Below are 18,342 nucleotides of genomic sequence, written 5' to 3'. Positions count from 1 at the left end.
GGGTTGATTCATCCTCACCTCTCTCATTTCTTAATATTTCATTGCCCCAGGGCTTAGTCCTCAGACTTCTCTTTTCCACTCACATTCATTCCCTTAGTGATCTCTTTCAGTTTCATGACTTTAAATAACATTTATATGCCAGTGATGCCCAGTGTATGTTTCCTGTTCTGACTTCTCCGTTAAACACCAGGATCACCTACTTGGATATGTTATAGGCATCTCGAATTTAATCATACATCTAATCTTCCCCTCCAAATCAATTCCTTCCTCATCTCAGTTCATGGCAGGTCTATCCTTCCAGTTGCTCAGGCCCTACATCTTAAAGTTGATCTTAGTTTACTCTCTTTCACCTCATATATCTGATCTGTTCAGAAATCTTCTTGGTCCCACCTTCAGAATATATCCAGAATCCATCATTACTTATGACCGCCATCCTCCTCCAAACTGCAATGATCTCTTGCTTGGACCATTGTAAAAATCTCTTCATTAATCTCCTTCACTCTGCTTTAGTACCTACAGACTATTCACCTAAGAGGAGCTGGAGAAATCTTTTAAAAATATAAGTCAGATCTTGCTTCTCCTCTGCTTGAAACCCTCTAAGACCTTCCCCTTTCCTCACAGTCAGGCCGCAGAACGTTAGAATGATTTACAAGGCTCTACACCTCTGCTTCCCCAGCCTTCCACCACGTCCCTGACCCAACCCACTGAGTGACCTCTTTGACCCCACCTCCTTATACCCTCCCCCTCATTCAGTCTTCCCCACCACGCTTCTTTAAAGATGGAGAGCCATGTTCCAGCCTCTGGGCCTTTGAACTTACAATTCCTTTGCCTAGAACTCTCTTATTCCTGATATCTCTTCTCTCCCTCACCTCTATCAGATCTTTGCTTAAATATCACTTTCTCAGTTAGGCAATCCCTGCCCGCCCACCCTGTTTTAAAGGCAACCTTCCTCCCAGCCTTCTATTTTACTCTCCCTTGCTTCTCATCTTCTGACTTAAGATGTAATTATTTACTTTGCTTATTGTCTACCTTTTGCACCAGAACGTAAGCTTCTGAGAACAAGGATTTTTGTTGTTTTGTTCATGGCAGTATCCCTAATAGTAGGCACATGATACATATCTGATGAATGAATAATATGCTTAGTATACTATTTGGTAGATACTAGGTGGGTAATAGGTCTGCAAAAACATTGTACTCCTTTCTATTGGATAGTACAGATTAACTTGGACCTGGAGAATTCTCATTAATTGAAACACAGACTGTCTTTTGACCTATATCTTCTGTTTGGAATTACTTTTAGCCTGACTCTGGGCATCTGTACTTTTCATTAGTGTTGTCTTACAATAGTAGTGATGGTTGGAACTTGAGCATCATTAGATACTAAAGAATCTCAGTGTATTCCTGCAATGGCCTGATGCCCTCCCAAAATTTGTAGGCTGAAGTCCTAAGCCCCAATATATTAGGAAGTGGGGCCTATGGAGATGATTAGGTCATGAAGGTGGAGTCTTCACGAATGGGATTACCACCCTTATAAAAGAGACACGAAAGAGATCCCTGCTCCTACTGCCGTGTGAGGCTACCATGAAAAGACAGCTGTCTAGGAAGTGGGTTCTCACCAGACGCTGAATACGCAAGTGCCTTGATCTTGGACTTCCTAGGCTGTAGAACTGTGAGAAATAAATTTCTTCTGTTCATAAGCTACCTAGTCTATGGTACTTGTGTTACAGCAGCCCAAACAAACTAAGACAATTCCATTCAGTATATTTACATGGCTATCTCCACATAAAGAATGCCATTCAGGTTTCAGGTAAAATGTCATCTCCTAAGGGGAGATATCTCAGCACTCTTTTGAGTACCGTTTACCCTTTCATCTCCTCCTACCCTACCCCCATCATTCCTTAGGACCTTACCTTATTTTTATACAGCACCTATCACTACTTGAAATTGGTATTTATTTGTTGGCTTACTTGTTTGTTGTCTATCCCCACAAAGAGAATGTAAGCTTCACAACAAAGAATTATCTAGCCTCAAATGTCATTAGTGATGAGGTTGAGAAGTCTCTGCAGAGAGGAAGATATTAGCCTGCCTTGTGGTACTGATAAAATACAACTCCTGATCCCGTCCTTCAGCCCCTGACCTCAATCTTTATGAAAGCACATATTTTTAGTTATAGGTTGAAAAACACTCTTGCCTTCTCCTTTGCATCAGTTACCCTGGGCATCATTAGACCATGTCATTACCTGTTGCTCATGGAGAATCACTTGACCCTTGAGGGGATTTCCCAGCGGCGCCACTGTCACAAATGGGTGCCAGACTCCACTGGCCGCTCTTGGGAAGATGTCAAAAAGGTCCACAAAGTAGCCGCTTTTCCCAGTCATATTCATAAAGTATAAGGAAACGGGATTGCATGCAACTACATAGAGAGTATTTTCCTCATTTTCTGAAATGACAAAAAAGTGTCAATTCCATGGTCTGCAATAGATTTTCTGACTGGTCAAAAGGTCCAGTGAAAACTGAATCGTGAGGCAGCACACAATCAGAACTCAGCAGATGATTTGCAAATGGATTGATTAGGTTGAAGAGCACTTGCAGAAGCAATTTCACACCTGCTGTAAATGTACATTGGGTCACACCTACCTATTCCTGGAAGTTAAGTATCTGGTCCCCAAAGAATCTATAACATCTCATGCTAACACCATTAAATATTTAACACTCCTCAATGTCAGGAAATTCTTCCTTGCATGAAAGTATTTTATGCCTCAGTAAAAGTCTGTTCCCTCTTATTTTATTATTGGCTCAGATGGACAACAGCTGGTCAACATCTTCTATCTGCTAATCTGGCATTTCCCGGCTAGTTACTAGATCTTTAGGCTTTTCTAGTAAATAAGTAATCCCATTTTTTGTTCTTAGCTCTATGGATCTTATTTTCCAAATTATCTTTTTTCATATTTGTGTATTTATTATTACAAAGTCTCTGTCTTTTCAAACTAGTACTTGACTAGGTCCATTTTTTGAATTCTATTTCAGTGCTTCTTCAACTTTCAAGTGCATGTGCATCACCTGGGGATCTAATGAAAATGCAGATTCTGATTCAGTGGGTCTGAGGTGGGGTTTCAGACTCTGCTTTTCCAACAAGCTCCCACGAGATGTCACTGCTGTTGGTTTGAGGGCTTCCCTTAGAGAAGCCAGACTTTGGACTATGTTTCCCATAATCTCTATTTCTGGGAACCTTGAAGCAAGGGATTAAGCTGCTTCTGTATAATAAATGCTATTAACATCACTCATCATCCAGGTATCTATTTACAGTGGTCATATTTTCTGAACCCAAAACTAAGACACAAGATATGAAAATCTGGAAAAAAAATATAGTGTATGTGTGTGTGCATGTATATGTCATGTCTACACATAAAGACTAAATATATATAAAGATATAGAAAACTCAAATATATATAAATATATATAAAGATATGGTAAATTTAAATAAGCTAACATTGATAAGAAACACAAATCAATGGAAGGGCAGAAGAAGACATATGATTTAGGAGGCAATGTGAACTCTGTGTGTGTGTGTGTGTGTGTGTGTGTGGATGTGTGCTACAGTTCTAAATATCAGATAGAATCACACAACTTATAATTTAAGAATCTTTTTAATGCTTCTACTATCAGCACAAATAAGTTCAATTCAACATTTATTGAGCACCTTTGTACACAGTATAGGGACCAGGGAATATAATAACAGTATTAATAGAAATGTAAAAAGAAAAAAATAAATAGAAATGTACTTCACGAACTTACAATTGCTCTCTCTTATTGCAGGCATTAAGTGCTGTTTGGTCTTCGGCTCAAATATATATATATATATATATATATATATATATATATATATATACACACACACACACACACACACACACACACACACACACACACACACACACATATATGTATATTTAACCCTGACGCTAACCCAAGAAAATGTTCTTTCCTCTCACCAATATAGAATAGGTAAAAAAACAAAGAAATAAAAAACAACACAAAAACCTAGCTCGCAAATGTGGACAACACTAAAATAGAGGGTTGAATTATGTGAGGGACAGCAAATGAGTTCATTTTTAAGGACCAATTCTGACTGGCTCACAGTGGCTGCCCGTGAGAATTGTGAGGCTGTGACAAGGTTTAATGACACGTGTCACTGGCATGGGGCAGAGGATCACAGCATACTTACTTACAATCTCTAAATGTGAGACAAGGGCAAAGTTCAAATTTTATCCGTAAGATTCATACTTAGTCTCTACTAGTGAATGTAAAATATCTTAATAGGGGCACCAATCTGTTACCAGCAAAAACCCTGTACATTTTAAAAGCACATATTTTTACTCAACATAGCTGATGTTGGAGAAAACATCCACAGAACTTACATGAACAAAAACTTGCTTCTGAATTTTTGCCTGAATAACCTCCATTGTAGACAAGTTAGAGAATTTCTCCCTTTCCCCTGCCATCACTTCTGTTTATATCACCTTGGTAACTGCCATCAATTGAAAACTTCTGCCAAAAAGTACCCAGGGCACACCGCATGAATCAGTAGGTAATGGCAACAGTCCAGAGAAGCAGATGCCAGAAATTCACATCCTTTATTTGCCATTCTTTACAACGAGAGGTTTAATGACTGCAAATCCTCCTGCTTTCAGGGTTCATGCAATCACCAAACTGGAATCCGAGCCAAAAAAAATCCAATGTTTTTCCTTTTTCTTTCCCTCTTCTATTTTTAGCACACGCCTGGGTGTGTTTAACTTTGTGCTACAACGGTAATGAGAAGCAGACATATGCATATAAACTCAGCAGTGTTTACGTGGATTTCACAATAGTATTTTGTTAGGTTGTTATAGGAAATTAGTTCTAAATTACATATAATTGCCATCCAATCCAAGAATGACACAGTTACTGAGTCTATCATAGACTTCTTGATGTCTACAGGTTATTTTGATCCTGCTTTTAAAAAAATCACTGCAGGAAGGAAAAATCAAAAGAATAAACTGACATACCATGTGATGTAGCGATGTCGCAGATTAAGTTAATTTCATCCAATGGTAACTTCCAGGAGGCACATTCTTCAGTAAAGGTTTGGGATCTTCCTTCATGTCTTTCTATTGGATACTCCTGTATGTTTATAAGTGCTGGACCCTACAAAAAATAGTTATCTGAGTTAAGACATTTGTGTAGTTGGCAAAAAGTAGAAAAGCTAAAGTTCTTCCAAAATACAGATTTTCAGTTCAAATATTCCACATCTTGATATGCCTCTTCTCATTTTACTGACTAGCATGACACTTATAACAATCATAATACCATATACTTGCATTTATAAATGCTTTCACATGTGCTATCTTATTTAATTTCTCACTTTCTTTTTTTTTTTACTCACAAAATATAGCAGATGTAAAATCCCATAGGAGTTCTCATTCCTTCATTCTTTCCTAAGCAAGTTTTGAACTTCAAGTATTGGGACCCAGAGCTGTCCAAACCAGAATAATTTTTTAAATACAGTTGACTCTTGAACATTGATTTGCATGCCCTTACAGTCCTTAATTAATCAAAAATGTTTGGGTTAGATATTTACTATTTTGCCATCCATGGGCGCTCTCACCCCTTCTATCTAGGCTGTATCTTAGGAGCTAGAAGATTAAAAACGACATTCCTCACACTCCTATTGCAACTAGTGACTGATACTAGTTAATGTACTGTCTGAGGCTGCTTTTTTGCTCCCATGGCAAAGTTGAGTAGTTGTGACAGAATCTGTATGGTCACAATGCCTAACATATTTACTATCTGGCCCTTTACAGGAAAAGTTTGCTGAGCCTGCCTTACTGTGCAGCTCCCAACAACAGGGGTGGTAGCAGAAGCAAAAACACTCATCTTGAAACCAAAAGTCCAGCGATGGTCCCTTGACTCTGTTCCTCCTGTCCTTTCTAATGATTTTAGAAGCATCTAATTCCCCACAGTCAAACCTAGAGGGGTCTCTATTGCAACTAGTGACTGATATTCCTTTGCCCTTTTTCACGAAAACAAATATAATGGAGTAACCATCCTATCTGACTTTCCTGAAATACAGGATAGCGCTTAGGAATTCTACTGGTCATTAGCCATTACCTACATTGAGTCCCTCAGAGGCCAGACTGGCTTAAGAATTAGAGCAGAAGTTAATCTATTCTACAATAACATCAGAACAAGTCATTTCTGAGATTGAATGGATTTTCTCCAGGGAAGATACAGAAAAATGGATAACATTCAATATTCTAATGAAGAAAGAATGATATCAACCTTTACATCTATACGATGAGTTTCTGCTGGACACAATAGTTTTTGCATTCCATTTCTTGACTGACCAATTGTCCAATAGCCCATGAAGGTCTGCTGTGGCAAAGGCAACCTGTCAAGGATTAATTTGAAGAATAAACATTTCTTCTTGTTTCCAAGTCATAGGAAAAAATAATGAGCCATATATTACCGACCACACAAGCAAATTTGAGGAATGCTTTACTTAGAAGTGAGTTATATTTAATTTTATTAAAAGATAGTCTTTAATATGATATTTAAAACATACTTTGAAAAGAAAAAGATTTCACATTTCAGAAACTCAGAAGGTAAGGTCCTAGTCTGTTTTTACCTTAATGACAAATATAATTAGGGTTTACATATTTTTTCCCTGAATTGGTAAATACTTAGCAATTTAATATCAAATTCCCATTACAGTATAGGAAGGATTTAGGAAAAACAATGGAGCAATCCATCAATTTTTTCATTCTATTCTCCTAAATTTGAAATCAAATAATAAATAGTACACAGTACTACCAGTCACATGCTTGTAAGTTGTACAGGGCAAATTTCATAGGGTCTATCTTAGCACTTTAATTTTTTTTTTTAACTTTGACTTGACATATAATATACCTGCAGAAACGTTCATATAAATGTGCCACTTAGTCCTGAGCACACGTGTGCGTCCAGCACCCAAGCATCACCAACACTCAGAAACTCCCATGGACCACCTCAGTCATTACCCCTACCAAGGGAGCTACTATTCTGACTTCTAATGGAATTATTCTGTGTTTAGATTCCATTTTATTTAAAATTACATTTAAACAAAATAACTTGCGAAAACAGATATAGCAACGCTAAAGTACAAACCCACAGACAAATTCTTTAGAATAAGTTTTTACTTTTTAATCATGCTACCTTTTCTTTGAATCTTTAAAAGAGGAACCATTAATTTGTCACTTAATTCATTATAAATTTCTTATTCCATGGTAAGTGAAGGCCAAAAATGATGCAGAGTTAAAAGTTCTTTAAAAATAAGGCACGTATATGTGGCTATAAATTGAAATGTATGCTTGAAATGAGCGTGATGATCATTAAAAGAGTACATATTGATATTTAGAAAATCATTTTATTTTCAGTGAAAGAGTAATCTGACAAAATATCTCCATATACTTAATAAGACCACACAAGGCTTAGATATTTTTTGCATAGAATACGAAACCAGAGAAGATTGGTTCAAGATGGCGGAGTAGAAGGATGTGCTCTTACTCTCTCTTGCAAGAACACCAGAATCACAACTAACTGCTGAACAATCATTGACAGGAAGACACTGGAACTCACCAAAAAAGATACTCCACATCCGAAGACAAAGGAGAAGCCACAATGAGATGGTAGGAGGGGCACAATCACAACAAAATCAAATCCTATAGCTACTGGGTGGGTGACACAAACTGGAGAACACTTATACCACAGAAGTCCACCCACTGGAGTGAAGGTTCTGAGGCCGTCAGGCTTCCCAATCTGGGGTTCCAGCAATGGGAGGAGGAATTCCTAGAGAATCAGACTTTGAAGGCTAGCTGGATTTGAATGCAGGACTTCGACAGGACTGGGGGAAACAGAGACTCCACTCTTGGAGGGCACACACAAAGTAGTGTGTGCACCGGGACCCAGGGGAAGGAGCAGTAACCCCACAGGAGACTGAACCAGACCTACCTGCTAGTGTTGGAGGGTCTCCTGCAGAGGCAGGGGGTGGTTGTGTCTCACCATGAGGACAAGGACACTGGCAGCAGAAGTTCTGGGAAGCACTCCTTGGTGTGAGCCCTCCCAGAGTCCGCCATTAGGCCCACCAAAGAGCCCGGATCGCCTCAGGCCAAACAATTAACAGGGAGGAAACTCAGCTCCACCCATCAGCAGACAAGAGGATTAAAGTTTTACTGAGCTCTGCCCACCAAAGCAACAGCCAGCTCTGCCCACCACCAGTCCCTCCCATCAGGAAACTTGCACAAGCCTCTTAGATAGCCTAATGCACCAGAGGGCAGACAGCAGAAGCAATAAAAACTACAATCCTGTAGCCTGTGGAACAAAAACCACATTCACAGAGAGACAGACAAAATGAAAAGGCAGAGGGCTATGTACCAGATGAAGGAACAAAATAAACCCCGAGAAAAACAACTAAATGAAGTAGAGATAGGCAACTTTCCAGAAAAAGAATTCAGAATAATGATAGTGAAGATGGTGCAGGACCTCAGAAAAAGAATGGAGGCAAAGATCGAGAAGATGCAAGAAATGTTTAACAAAGATCTAGAAGAACGAAAGAACAAACAAACAGAGATGAACAATACAATAACTGAAATGAAAAATACACTAGAAGGAATCAATAGCAGAGGCAGAAGAACAGATAAGTGACCTGGAAGACAGAATGGTGGAATTCACTGCTGTGGAACAGAATAAAGAAAAAAGAATGAAAAGAAATGAAAACAGCCTAAGAGACCTCTGGGACAACATTAAACACAACAACATTCGCATTATAGGGGTCCCAGAAGGAGAAGAGAGAGAGAAAGGACCCGAGAAAATATTTGAAGAGATTATAGTTGAAAACTTCCCTAACATGGGAAAGGAAATAGCCACCCAAGTCCAGGAAGTGCAGAGAGTCCCATACAGGATAAACCCAAGGAGAAACACACCGAGACACATAGTAATCAAATCGGCAAAAATTAAAGACAAAGAAAAGTTATTGAAAGCAGCAAGGGAAAAATGACAACATACAAGGGAACTCCCATAAGGTTAAAAGCTGATTTCTCAGCACAAACTCTACAAGCCAGAAGGGAGTGGCATCATATACTTAAAGTGGTGAAAGGGAAGAAACTACAACCAAGATTACTCTACCCAGCAAGGATCTCGTTCAGATTCGATGGAGAAATCAAAAGCTTTACAGACAAGCAAAAGCTAAGAGAATTCAGCACCAACAAACCAGCTTTACAACAAATGCTAAAGGAACTTCTCTAAGTGGAAAACACCAGAGAAGAAAAGGACCTACAAAGCCAAACCCAAAACAATTAAGAAAATGGTAATAGGAACACAAATATCGATAATTACCTTAAACAGGAATGGATTAAATGCTCCAACCAAAAGACACAGACTTGCTGAATGGATACAAAGACAAGACCCATATATATTCTGTCTACAAGAGACCCACTTCAGACCTAGGGACACATTCAGACTGAAAGTGAGGGGATGGAAAAAGATATTCCATGCAAATGGAAATCAAAAGAAAGCAATACTCATATCAGATAAAATAGACTTTAAAATAAAGAATGTTAAAAGAGACAAGGAAGGACACTACATAATGATCAAGGGATCAATCCAAGAAGGAAATATAACAATTATAAATATATATGCCCCCAACATAGGGGCACCTCAATACATAAGGCAACTGCAAACAGCTATAAAAGAGGAAGTCGACAGTAACACAATAATAGTAGGGGACTTTAACACCTCACTTACACCAATGGACAGATCATCCAAACAGAAAATTAATAAGGAAACACAAGCTTTAAATGACACAATAGACCAGATAGATTTAATTGATATTTATAGGATATTCCATCCCAAAACAGCAGATTACACTTTCTTCTCAAGTGCGCATGGAACATTCTCCAGGTTAGATCACATCTTGGGTCACAAATCAAGCCTCAGTAAATTGAAAACTGAAATCATATCAAGCATCTTTTCTGACCACAATGCTATGAGATTAGAAATCAATTACAGGAAAAAAACACAAACACATGGAGGCTAAACAAGACGTTACTAAATAACCAAGAGATCACTGAAGAAATCAAAGAGGAAATCAAAAAATACCTAGAGACAAATGATAATGAAAACACAACGATCCAAAACCTATGGGATGCAGCAAAAGCAGTTCTAAGAGGGAAGTTTGTAGCTATACAAGCCTACCTCAAGAAACAAGAAAAATCCCAAATAAACATTCTAAACTTACCCCTAAAGGAACAAGAGAAAGAAGAACAAACAAAACCCAAAATTAGCAGAAGGAAAGTAATCATAAAGATCAGAGCAGAAATAAATGAAATAAAAACAAAGAAAACAATAGCAAAGATCAATAAATCTAAAAGCTGGTTCTTTGAGAAGATAAACAAAATTGATAAACCATTAGCCAGACTCATCAAGAAAAAGAGGGAGAAGACTCAACTCAATGAAATTAGAAACAAAAAAGAAGTTACAACAGACACCGCAGAACTACAAAGCATCCAAAGAGACTACGACAAGCAACTCTATGATAATAAAATGGACAACCTGGAAGAAATGGGAAAAATTCTTAGAAAGGTATAACCTTCCAAGACTGAACCAGGAAGAAACAGAAAATATGAACAGACCAATCACAAGTAATGAAACTGAAACTGTGATTAAAAATCTTCCAACAAACAAAAGTCCAGGACCAGATGGCTTCACAGGTGAATTCTCTCAAACATTTAGAGAAGAGCTAACACCCATCCATCTCAAACTCTTCCAAAAAACTGCAGAGGAATGAACACTCCCAAACTCACTCTATGAGGCCACCATCACCCTGATACCAAAACCAGATAAAGATACTACAAAAAAAGAAAATTACAGACCAATATCACTGATAAATATAGATGCAAAAAGCCTCAACAAAATAGTAGCAAACACGGGCTTCCCTGGTGGCGCAGTGGTTGAGAGTCCGCCTGCCAATGCAGGGGACACGGGTTCGTGCCCTGGTCCGAGAAGATCCAACATGCCACAGAGCGGCTGAACCCATGAGCCATGGCCACTGAGCCTGCGCGTCCGGAGCCTGTGCTCCGCAATGGGAGAGGCCACAACAGTGAGAGGTCTGCGTACAGCAAAAAAAAAAAAATACTAGCAAACAGAATCCAACAACACATTAAAAGGATCGTACACCATGATCAAGTGGGATTTATCCCAGGGATGTAAGGATCCTTCAATATAGGCAAATCCATCAATGTGATACACCATATAAACAAATTGAATAAAAACCATATGATCATCTCAATAGATGCAGAAAAAGCTTTTGAAAAAATTCAACACCTATTTATGATAAAAACTCTCTAGAAAGTGGGCATAGAGGGAACCTCCCTCAACATAACAAAGGCCATATATGACAAACCCACAGCAAACATCATTCTCAATGGTGAAAAACCGAAAACATTTCCCCTAAGACCAGGAACAAGACAAGGATGTCCACTTTTGCCACTATTATTCAACACAGTTTTGGAAGTCCTAACCACGGCAATCAGAGAAGAAAAAGAAATGAAAGGAATACAAATTGGAAAAGAAGTAAAATTGTCACTGTTTGCAGATGACATGATACTATACATAAAGAATCCTAAAGATGCCACCAGAAAGCTACTAGAGCTAATCAATGAATTTGGTAAAGTTGCAGGATACAAAATTAATGCACAGAAATCTCTTGCATTCCTATACACTAATGATGAAAAATCTGAAAGAGAAATTAAGGAAACACTCCCATTTACCATCGCAACAAAAAGAATAAAATACCTAGGAATAAACCTACCTAGGGAGACAAAAGACCTGTAGACAGAAAACTATAAGACACTGTTGAAAGAAATTAAAGATGATACAAACAGATGGAGAGATATACCATGTTCTTGGATTGGAAGAATCAACACTGTGAAAATGACCATACTACCCAAAGCAATCTACAGATTCAATGCAATCCCCATCAAATTACCAATGGCATTTTTTACAGAACTAGAAAAAAAAGTCTTAAAATTTGTATGGAGACACAAAAGACCCCGAATAGCCAAAACAGTCTTGAGGGAAAAAAACGGAGCTGAAGGAATCAGACTTCCTGACTTCAGACCATTCTACAAAGCTACAGTAATCAAGACAATATGGTATTGACAAAAAAACAGAAATATAGATCAATGGAACAGGATAGAAAGCCCAGAGATAAACCCACGCACCTATGGTCAACTAACCTATGACAAAGGAGGCAAGCATATAAAATGGAGAAAAGACAGCCTCTTCAATAAGTGGTGCTGGGAAAACTGGACAGCTCCATGTAAAAGAATGAAATTAGAGGGCTTCCCTGGTGGCGCAGTGGTTGAGAGTCCGCCTGCCAATGCAGGGGACACGGGTTCGTGCCCCGGTCCGGGAGGATCCCACGTGCTGCGGAGCGGCTGGGCCCATGAGTGATGGCCACTGGGCCTGCGTGTCCGGAGCCTGTGCTCCATGGCGGGAGAGGCCACAGCAGTGAGAAGCCCGTGTACCGCAAAAAAAACCCAAAACAAAACAAACAACAACAACAAAAAGAATGAAATTAGAAAACTCCCTAACACCATACACAAAAATAAACTCAAAATGGATTAGAGACCTAAATATAAGACCAGACACTATAAAACTCCTAGAGGAAAACATAGGAAGAACACTCTTTGATATAAATCACAGCAAGATCTTTTTTGATCCACCTCCTAGAGTCATGGAAATGAAAACAAAAATAAACAAATGGGACCTAATGAAACTTAAACGCTTTTGCAAAGCAAAGGAAACTACACACAAGACCAAAAGACAGCCCTCATAATGGGAGAAAATATTTGCGAACAAATCAACGGACAAAGAATTAATCTCCAAAATATATAAACAGCTCATGCAGCTCAATATTAAAAAAGCAAACAAGCCAATCAAAAAGTGGGGAGAAGACCTAAATAGACATTTCTCCAAAGCAGACATACAGATGGCCAAGAAGCACATGAAAAGCTGCTCAACATCACTAATTATTAGAGAAATGCAAATCCAAACTACAGTGAGGTATCACCTCACACCAGTTAGGATGGGCATCATCAGAAAATCTACAAACAAATGCTGGAGAGGGTGTGGAGAAAACGGAACCCTCTTGCACTGTTGGTGGGAATGTAAATTGATACAGCCACCATGGAGAACAGTATGGAGGTTCCTTAAAAAACTAAAAACAGAATTACCATATGACCCAGCAATCCCACTACTGGGCATATACCCAGAGAAAACTATAATTCAAAAAGACATATGCACCCCAATGTTCATTGCAGCAGTATGTACAATAGCCAGGTCATGGAAGCAACCTAAATGCCCAGTGACAGACCAATGGATAAAGAAGATGTGGTACATGTATACAATGGAATATTACTCAGCCATAAAAAGGAATGAAATTGGGTCATTTGTAGAGATGTGGATGAATCTAGAGACTGTCATACAGAGTGAAGTAAGTCAGAAAGAGAAAAAGAAATATCGCATATTAACTCATATATGAGGAACCTAGAAAAATGGTACAGATGAACCGGCTTGCAGGGCAGAAATTGAGACACAGATGTAGACAACAAACATATGGACACCAAGGGGGGAAAGTGGCAGGGGATGGTGGTGGTGGTGTGATGAATTAGGTGATTGGGATTGACAGGTATACACTAATATGTATAAAATGGATAACTAATAAGAACCGGCTGTATAAAAAATAAATAAAATTAAATTTAAAAAAGGTTTGCTAAATTGTACAAAAAAAGAATATGAAACCATGCTTTCTGGTGGAATATGATTTTTGTCCTTTGAAATGTTAATGTTTAACACAGAAGGAAAGAAATTTAAAAGAAATTTACATTGAAATTTTTCTAAGTCATAAATCATTCGGAAGTACGTATGTGTTTTTGTATCTGTCATTTAAAATACATTTTAAGTACGTGGACAATTATCCTGATCGGTCATCCACTTATTTCCATGTTTCTACCGGTAATGAGGTGGAAGAGGCAGTGAGTCAGAGGATTTACTATTACTGTGTTCTCTCTTAAATGTTATAAAAACACATTTCCGTGTCAAAAGGGCAGATCTTGAAAACATCTCATAGACTGGAATCTCCCTGTCCTTGTTTAGGGAATGAACAGGATTCTTCATTGCTTTCAGCAGTTCACCAAAGGAGAATTAAGTCTCTAAATACAGAGGAGAAAACAAAGGAAGGAGACACACCTAAGTTCCCTCTAGTGTAGAAGACTTAGTAGGTTCTAGTGCTAGTTCTTTTATTAACTAGCAAACTTGTGAAGGGAAAAGTTAGACAATTTCTCTGAGTGTTAATTTCTTCCTTTGTGAGATGAAAGGGATAATCTGTAAGGTTCTGGTTTCTTACAGCTGGGGGAGGTCTCTGATGATCACTAAAGTGAGTGGAGCGAAGTACCAGTGGTAGATCTTACATTACCTTAGTGCTCTGGAGTTAAAATAAATAAACAGAATGAAATTATCTATACCTATCTATACCTATCTATACCTATACCTATCAATAGAATAGGTGCCTGATAGACAAAATTGCTGTTTTTTTTTTTTTTAAAAAGGAGCTCTACATACATCCTAAATTGGCTCTTTGAAGACAAGAGAAACAGTTACACATCTGGAAATCTAATCAGAAGTGGAGAACTGCTTAATAAAAATGATGCTCGGTTGATAGGTTGAAATCTAGCCTAAAAAAATGTCTAATATATCCTTTAATAATCCCACAAAGTATCATACAGATGCTAAAAACAAAACAAAACCAAAAACCTTTATCCATTTGGGAAAAAGTAACTTTGCTTGACTTCCAATTTTTACTGACAACCCCCAGGGATATTCATGAAAGCTGCTTTGAACTTGCCAACTCATTCTAAGTAACAGTCATGGAAATTACAGGTTGCCTGGTTCCATTTAAAAATAGTACTAGCAGTTTGGTTGGCAGAGTATGGGAAAGACCTTCAGGTGCCCCATATAGAAGCTATTCCAGAACCACATAACAAGATGCTATTAGCGTTAACAATTGCAACTGAAAGTCACATACGCAGGGTGTTCTGCTGTTGCACAATCAAACTGACTCTGTCAGATCCTTGGTAACACAGGGAGTTGTTTCTAGACTTCCTGTGGGCTCCAGGCTGGCCAACTGAGGTAAACCAAAGCCCCTCGTTTATTTTCCACTAAGTCCTCCCAATAAGTTGTGGAAAAATTTGATGGTTATTAACTCTCTCCCCTTCAATAAGTTAGTAGTTAGGGGGAAGGGGAATTATAACTGAGTGTATGAATAAGCTTTGGAATTCGAGACATATTCAACAGTAATTTGGGGGTAATTCTAACTACTAACCAGTTAGCAAAAGGCCCTACATTCCATTACTGAAATCTGTCACTCAACTCCAACCAGACTTAAGTTGTTATACCTGACCTGATTGAAACAACAATGCCATTTTCCATAGTTTTAAGATCTTGTCACTTGTATTGTTTAAGTCTGTTAAAGTCCTAGCTGGAATGATGTCTGGATTTGATTTTAAAGGGGAAGAGGATGAACTTAAGACTTATTAATAGTACTACTTTTTATCATGTCATTCATGAATTTATGTTTTTTAAAACAATGAAGTATTTCAATTCATATGTTGTGATGTTTCTTAATCCCTTGTGGAAGAATTAATAAAGATCTGGAAGAAAAATTTTTAACTAAAAAAAAAGGTGACTTTCAAAATTATGACTCAGGTCAAATTATAGCACTTAGCCAAGTTACAGAAAGGAAAAAGTTTTTTTTAAGCATGCATACATTTCATAACACGGTGCACATGGACACCAAAGTTGAGTTATAGAGTCTGAATGACATACAAGAGATTTGTCTAAGATTGTTCCATAGAGGTGAGCTGGGGTTTTAAAGAGTATGTTCTGGCAAACTTCTGCCTTCTCTGAACATTTGCCAATACTATTTCTGGAGTATGAAAGAAACACATGAAAAAGATTTGGATCTTTCTAGGGGCATTCTGCAAAAGTTGTTGATATACCTATTATCAACAATTCCTGAAACATTTCCTTACCACAAGAACTACTAATTTTCATGGGAATAATGGAACCCTTCTGGGTAGTTCCACCGACACTCAAAAATTCACCAATTACTACCATCTTTGAGAAGAAAAAGAACAACTCCAATTTTAGCAGGCCTCACTCATTCCTAATGTTTTAAATCTAACCTCTGGTAATAATTAACTGAGTTTACTGGAACCTTTAATAGAATAACACTGACAAATATTTCCACCTTTGGTTCTTACCCCTTCCTCTTACTCTCCAGCTAATGTATGCCTTAGTTACCTCAAATTGCTACTTGCTGTTCCTGAACACGCTATGCATTTTCATGCTTCCATGAGGTTATTACTTCAGCCCAGAATTCCTTTCTGCTATTGCCTCTTTGATGAAATCCTTCTCATCTTTAAGGCCCAATTCAAATATTACTTCCCCTTGCATCCCTCTCCCATATTTCTTTCTGGGCAGAATGAATCTCTTGCTCTTCTGGGTTTCCATGGAAATTTGTACATATGGAACTCTTAGAAACTCTTAAGATAGAGTTCTGTAGAATTTGCCATTTTCAAATTTAAGACCTGATAGAGAATAACAGTTTTAGAGAGCATGGTCAGAAGTGAATCTATGAAATCCCTTGTAAATATTTATACTCACTAAAATAAAAAGTCAACACACTACATAGAGAAAACAGAAATGTCACTCTAAACACTTTAAATGAGTAATAATGGGTACTACTATCCCCAATTACCCTCCCTTGTTTGCTAGAAACTTCTGAATTTCCCTTCCCTACAGTCGCACATGTTGCTGGTAAATGAATTTTGCTTTGCTGCGAATGATATGTACACGAGTATGTACATGTGCTTTCCCTTTCACTGGCTGGCTCTGCATTTAGACATTATGGTTTTCACTTTATAACTTAAGACTTGTGCACCTCTGCCACCAAGGTCCTGCTGTGGTCACAGAAATAAAGATTCATTTGGATATAGGATGGAAAAAGATTTAGGGAGACTTGTTATTCTTGGCTAACACTTCTCAAATTGCTCCCTGGTATCCAGCGTGACACTGCGCAGGGTCTGTGCTGCTGCCCAGGGTCACTCCGTGCTAAAGCAGATGTTGTCACCTTGCTCCACATATCTCTGGCTTTCTTCTTCTTCATAGAAGATGTGAAACTACCGTTCTGGGGCTTGGGTTTCCTTTCCCTCATCTCTCTTCAAATTTCACTGCAAAAACTTCTCTTTTTCTGCCATCTGCTTTACCAACTACATCTTAGTATTTTCCAATCTTAAATTCTTTCCGTTTCTAATTATTCACATCAATAATGACTGGGACTGAAACTTTCCCAGTTGGAAATTTTCCCAGAAAACAAACAAACAAACAAAAGTTGTTTGGGGCTTCCCTGGTGGCGCAGTGGTTGAGAGTCCGCCTGCCGATGCAGGGGACACGGGTTCGTGCTCCGGTCCGGGAAGATCCCACATGCTGCGGAGCGGCTGGGCCCGTGAGCCATGGCCGCTGAGCCTGCGCGTCCGGAGCCTGTGCTCCGCAACGGGAGAGGCCACAACAGTAAGAGGCCCAAGTAAAAAAAAAAAAAAAAAAGGTTGTTTGAGTCCTGTTATTTCCCACAAAAAGGACTCACAGGATGAGAAACCCTACTGCGAACGTAGTACTTTGAACATAAAATTGCGTAATAAGGTTGGGAGTTTACATGTTTTCCCAAGATTGTTAATTCATTGAAGGTAAGGCTGACATCTTACTCACTTGTATCTCTGGCACTCAGAATCCATCGACCCTGCTACGGAAACCTCTCTCACCGGCGTCCCTCTGTTTCATTCCCACTGCCACAATGGAAGCTCTCACTGTTCATCACCGGGATTACTGCAGTTGCTTCCCAGCAGGTGGGTCTTCCTGCCTTCAGTTTCACGGCCTTTCAGTTTCTTATCTTTAGAAAACTTAAAGGGGTCTTCCTAAATTATGAATCAGACCATGCTACTTTCTGGCTTCAAATTCTTCTAGGGTTCCCCCGACTCTTCTCTCCCTTTTTGTCTCACCACATAGCATGCCCTCATTTAATCTTTAGTTTTAGTCACCAAAATACTTGCATTTTCCAAAAGGCACCATGACCTCTTAAAACTGTCTCTGCGTGAAGCGCTTTCTTCTCCTTTATTTGCCTGGAGAACACCTAGTCATCCTATAAAGATTCAG

At 38.6% G+C, this 18,342-nt stretch overlaps 1 protein-coding gene across 3 annotated transcripts in view; it reads right to left on the bottom strand.

The window, feature by feature from the left end:
* VWA8 (von Willebrand factor A domain containing 8) overlaps positions 1–18,342 on the bottom strand; it is a 364,890-nt gene that overhangs the window by 123,068 nt on the left and 223,480 nt on the right. For all 3 annotated transcript variants that reach the window (XM_079902720.1, XM_079902719.1, XM_079902721.1), the window contains 3 exons: positions 6,319–6,427; positions 5,046–5,184; positions 2,241–2,440 (listed from right to left, as the gene is read on the bottom strand). In XM_079902720.1, coding sequence (XP_079758846.1) covers positions 2,241–2,440; positions 5,046–5,184; positions 6,319–6,427 — 448 coding nt within the window. The remainder of the gene's footprint in view (positions 1–2,240; positions 2,441–5,045; positions 5,185–6,318; positions 6,428–18,342) is intronic.

This window comes from Stenella coeruleoalba, assembly GCF_951394435.1.
Source record: "Stenella coeruleoalba genome assembly, chromosome: 18".
Taxonomy (NCBI): Eukaryota; Metazoa; Chordata; class Mammalia; order Artiodactyla; family Delphinidae; genus Stenella; species Stenella coeruleoalba.
Note: the sequence above shows the minus strand (reverse complement) of the source record. Positions and strands in the feature narration are given on the sequence as shown.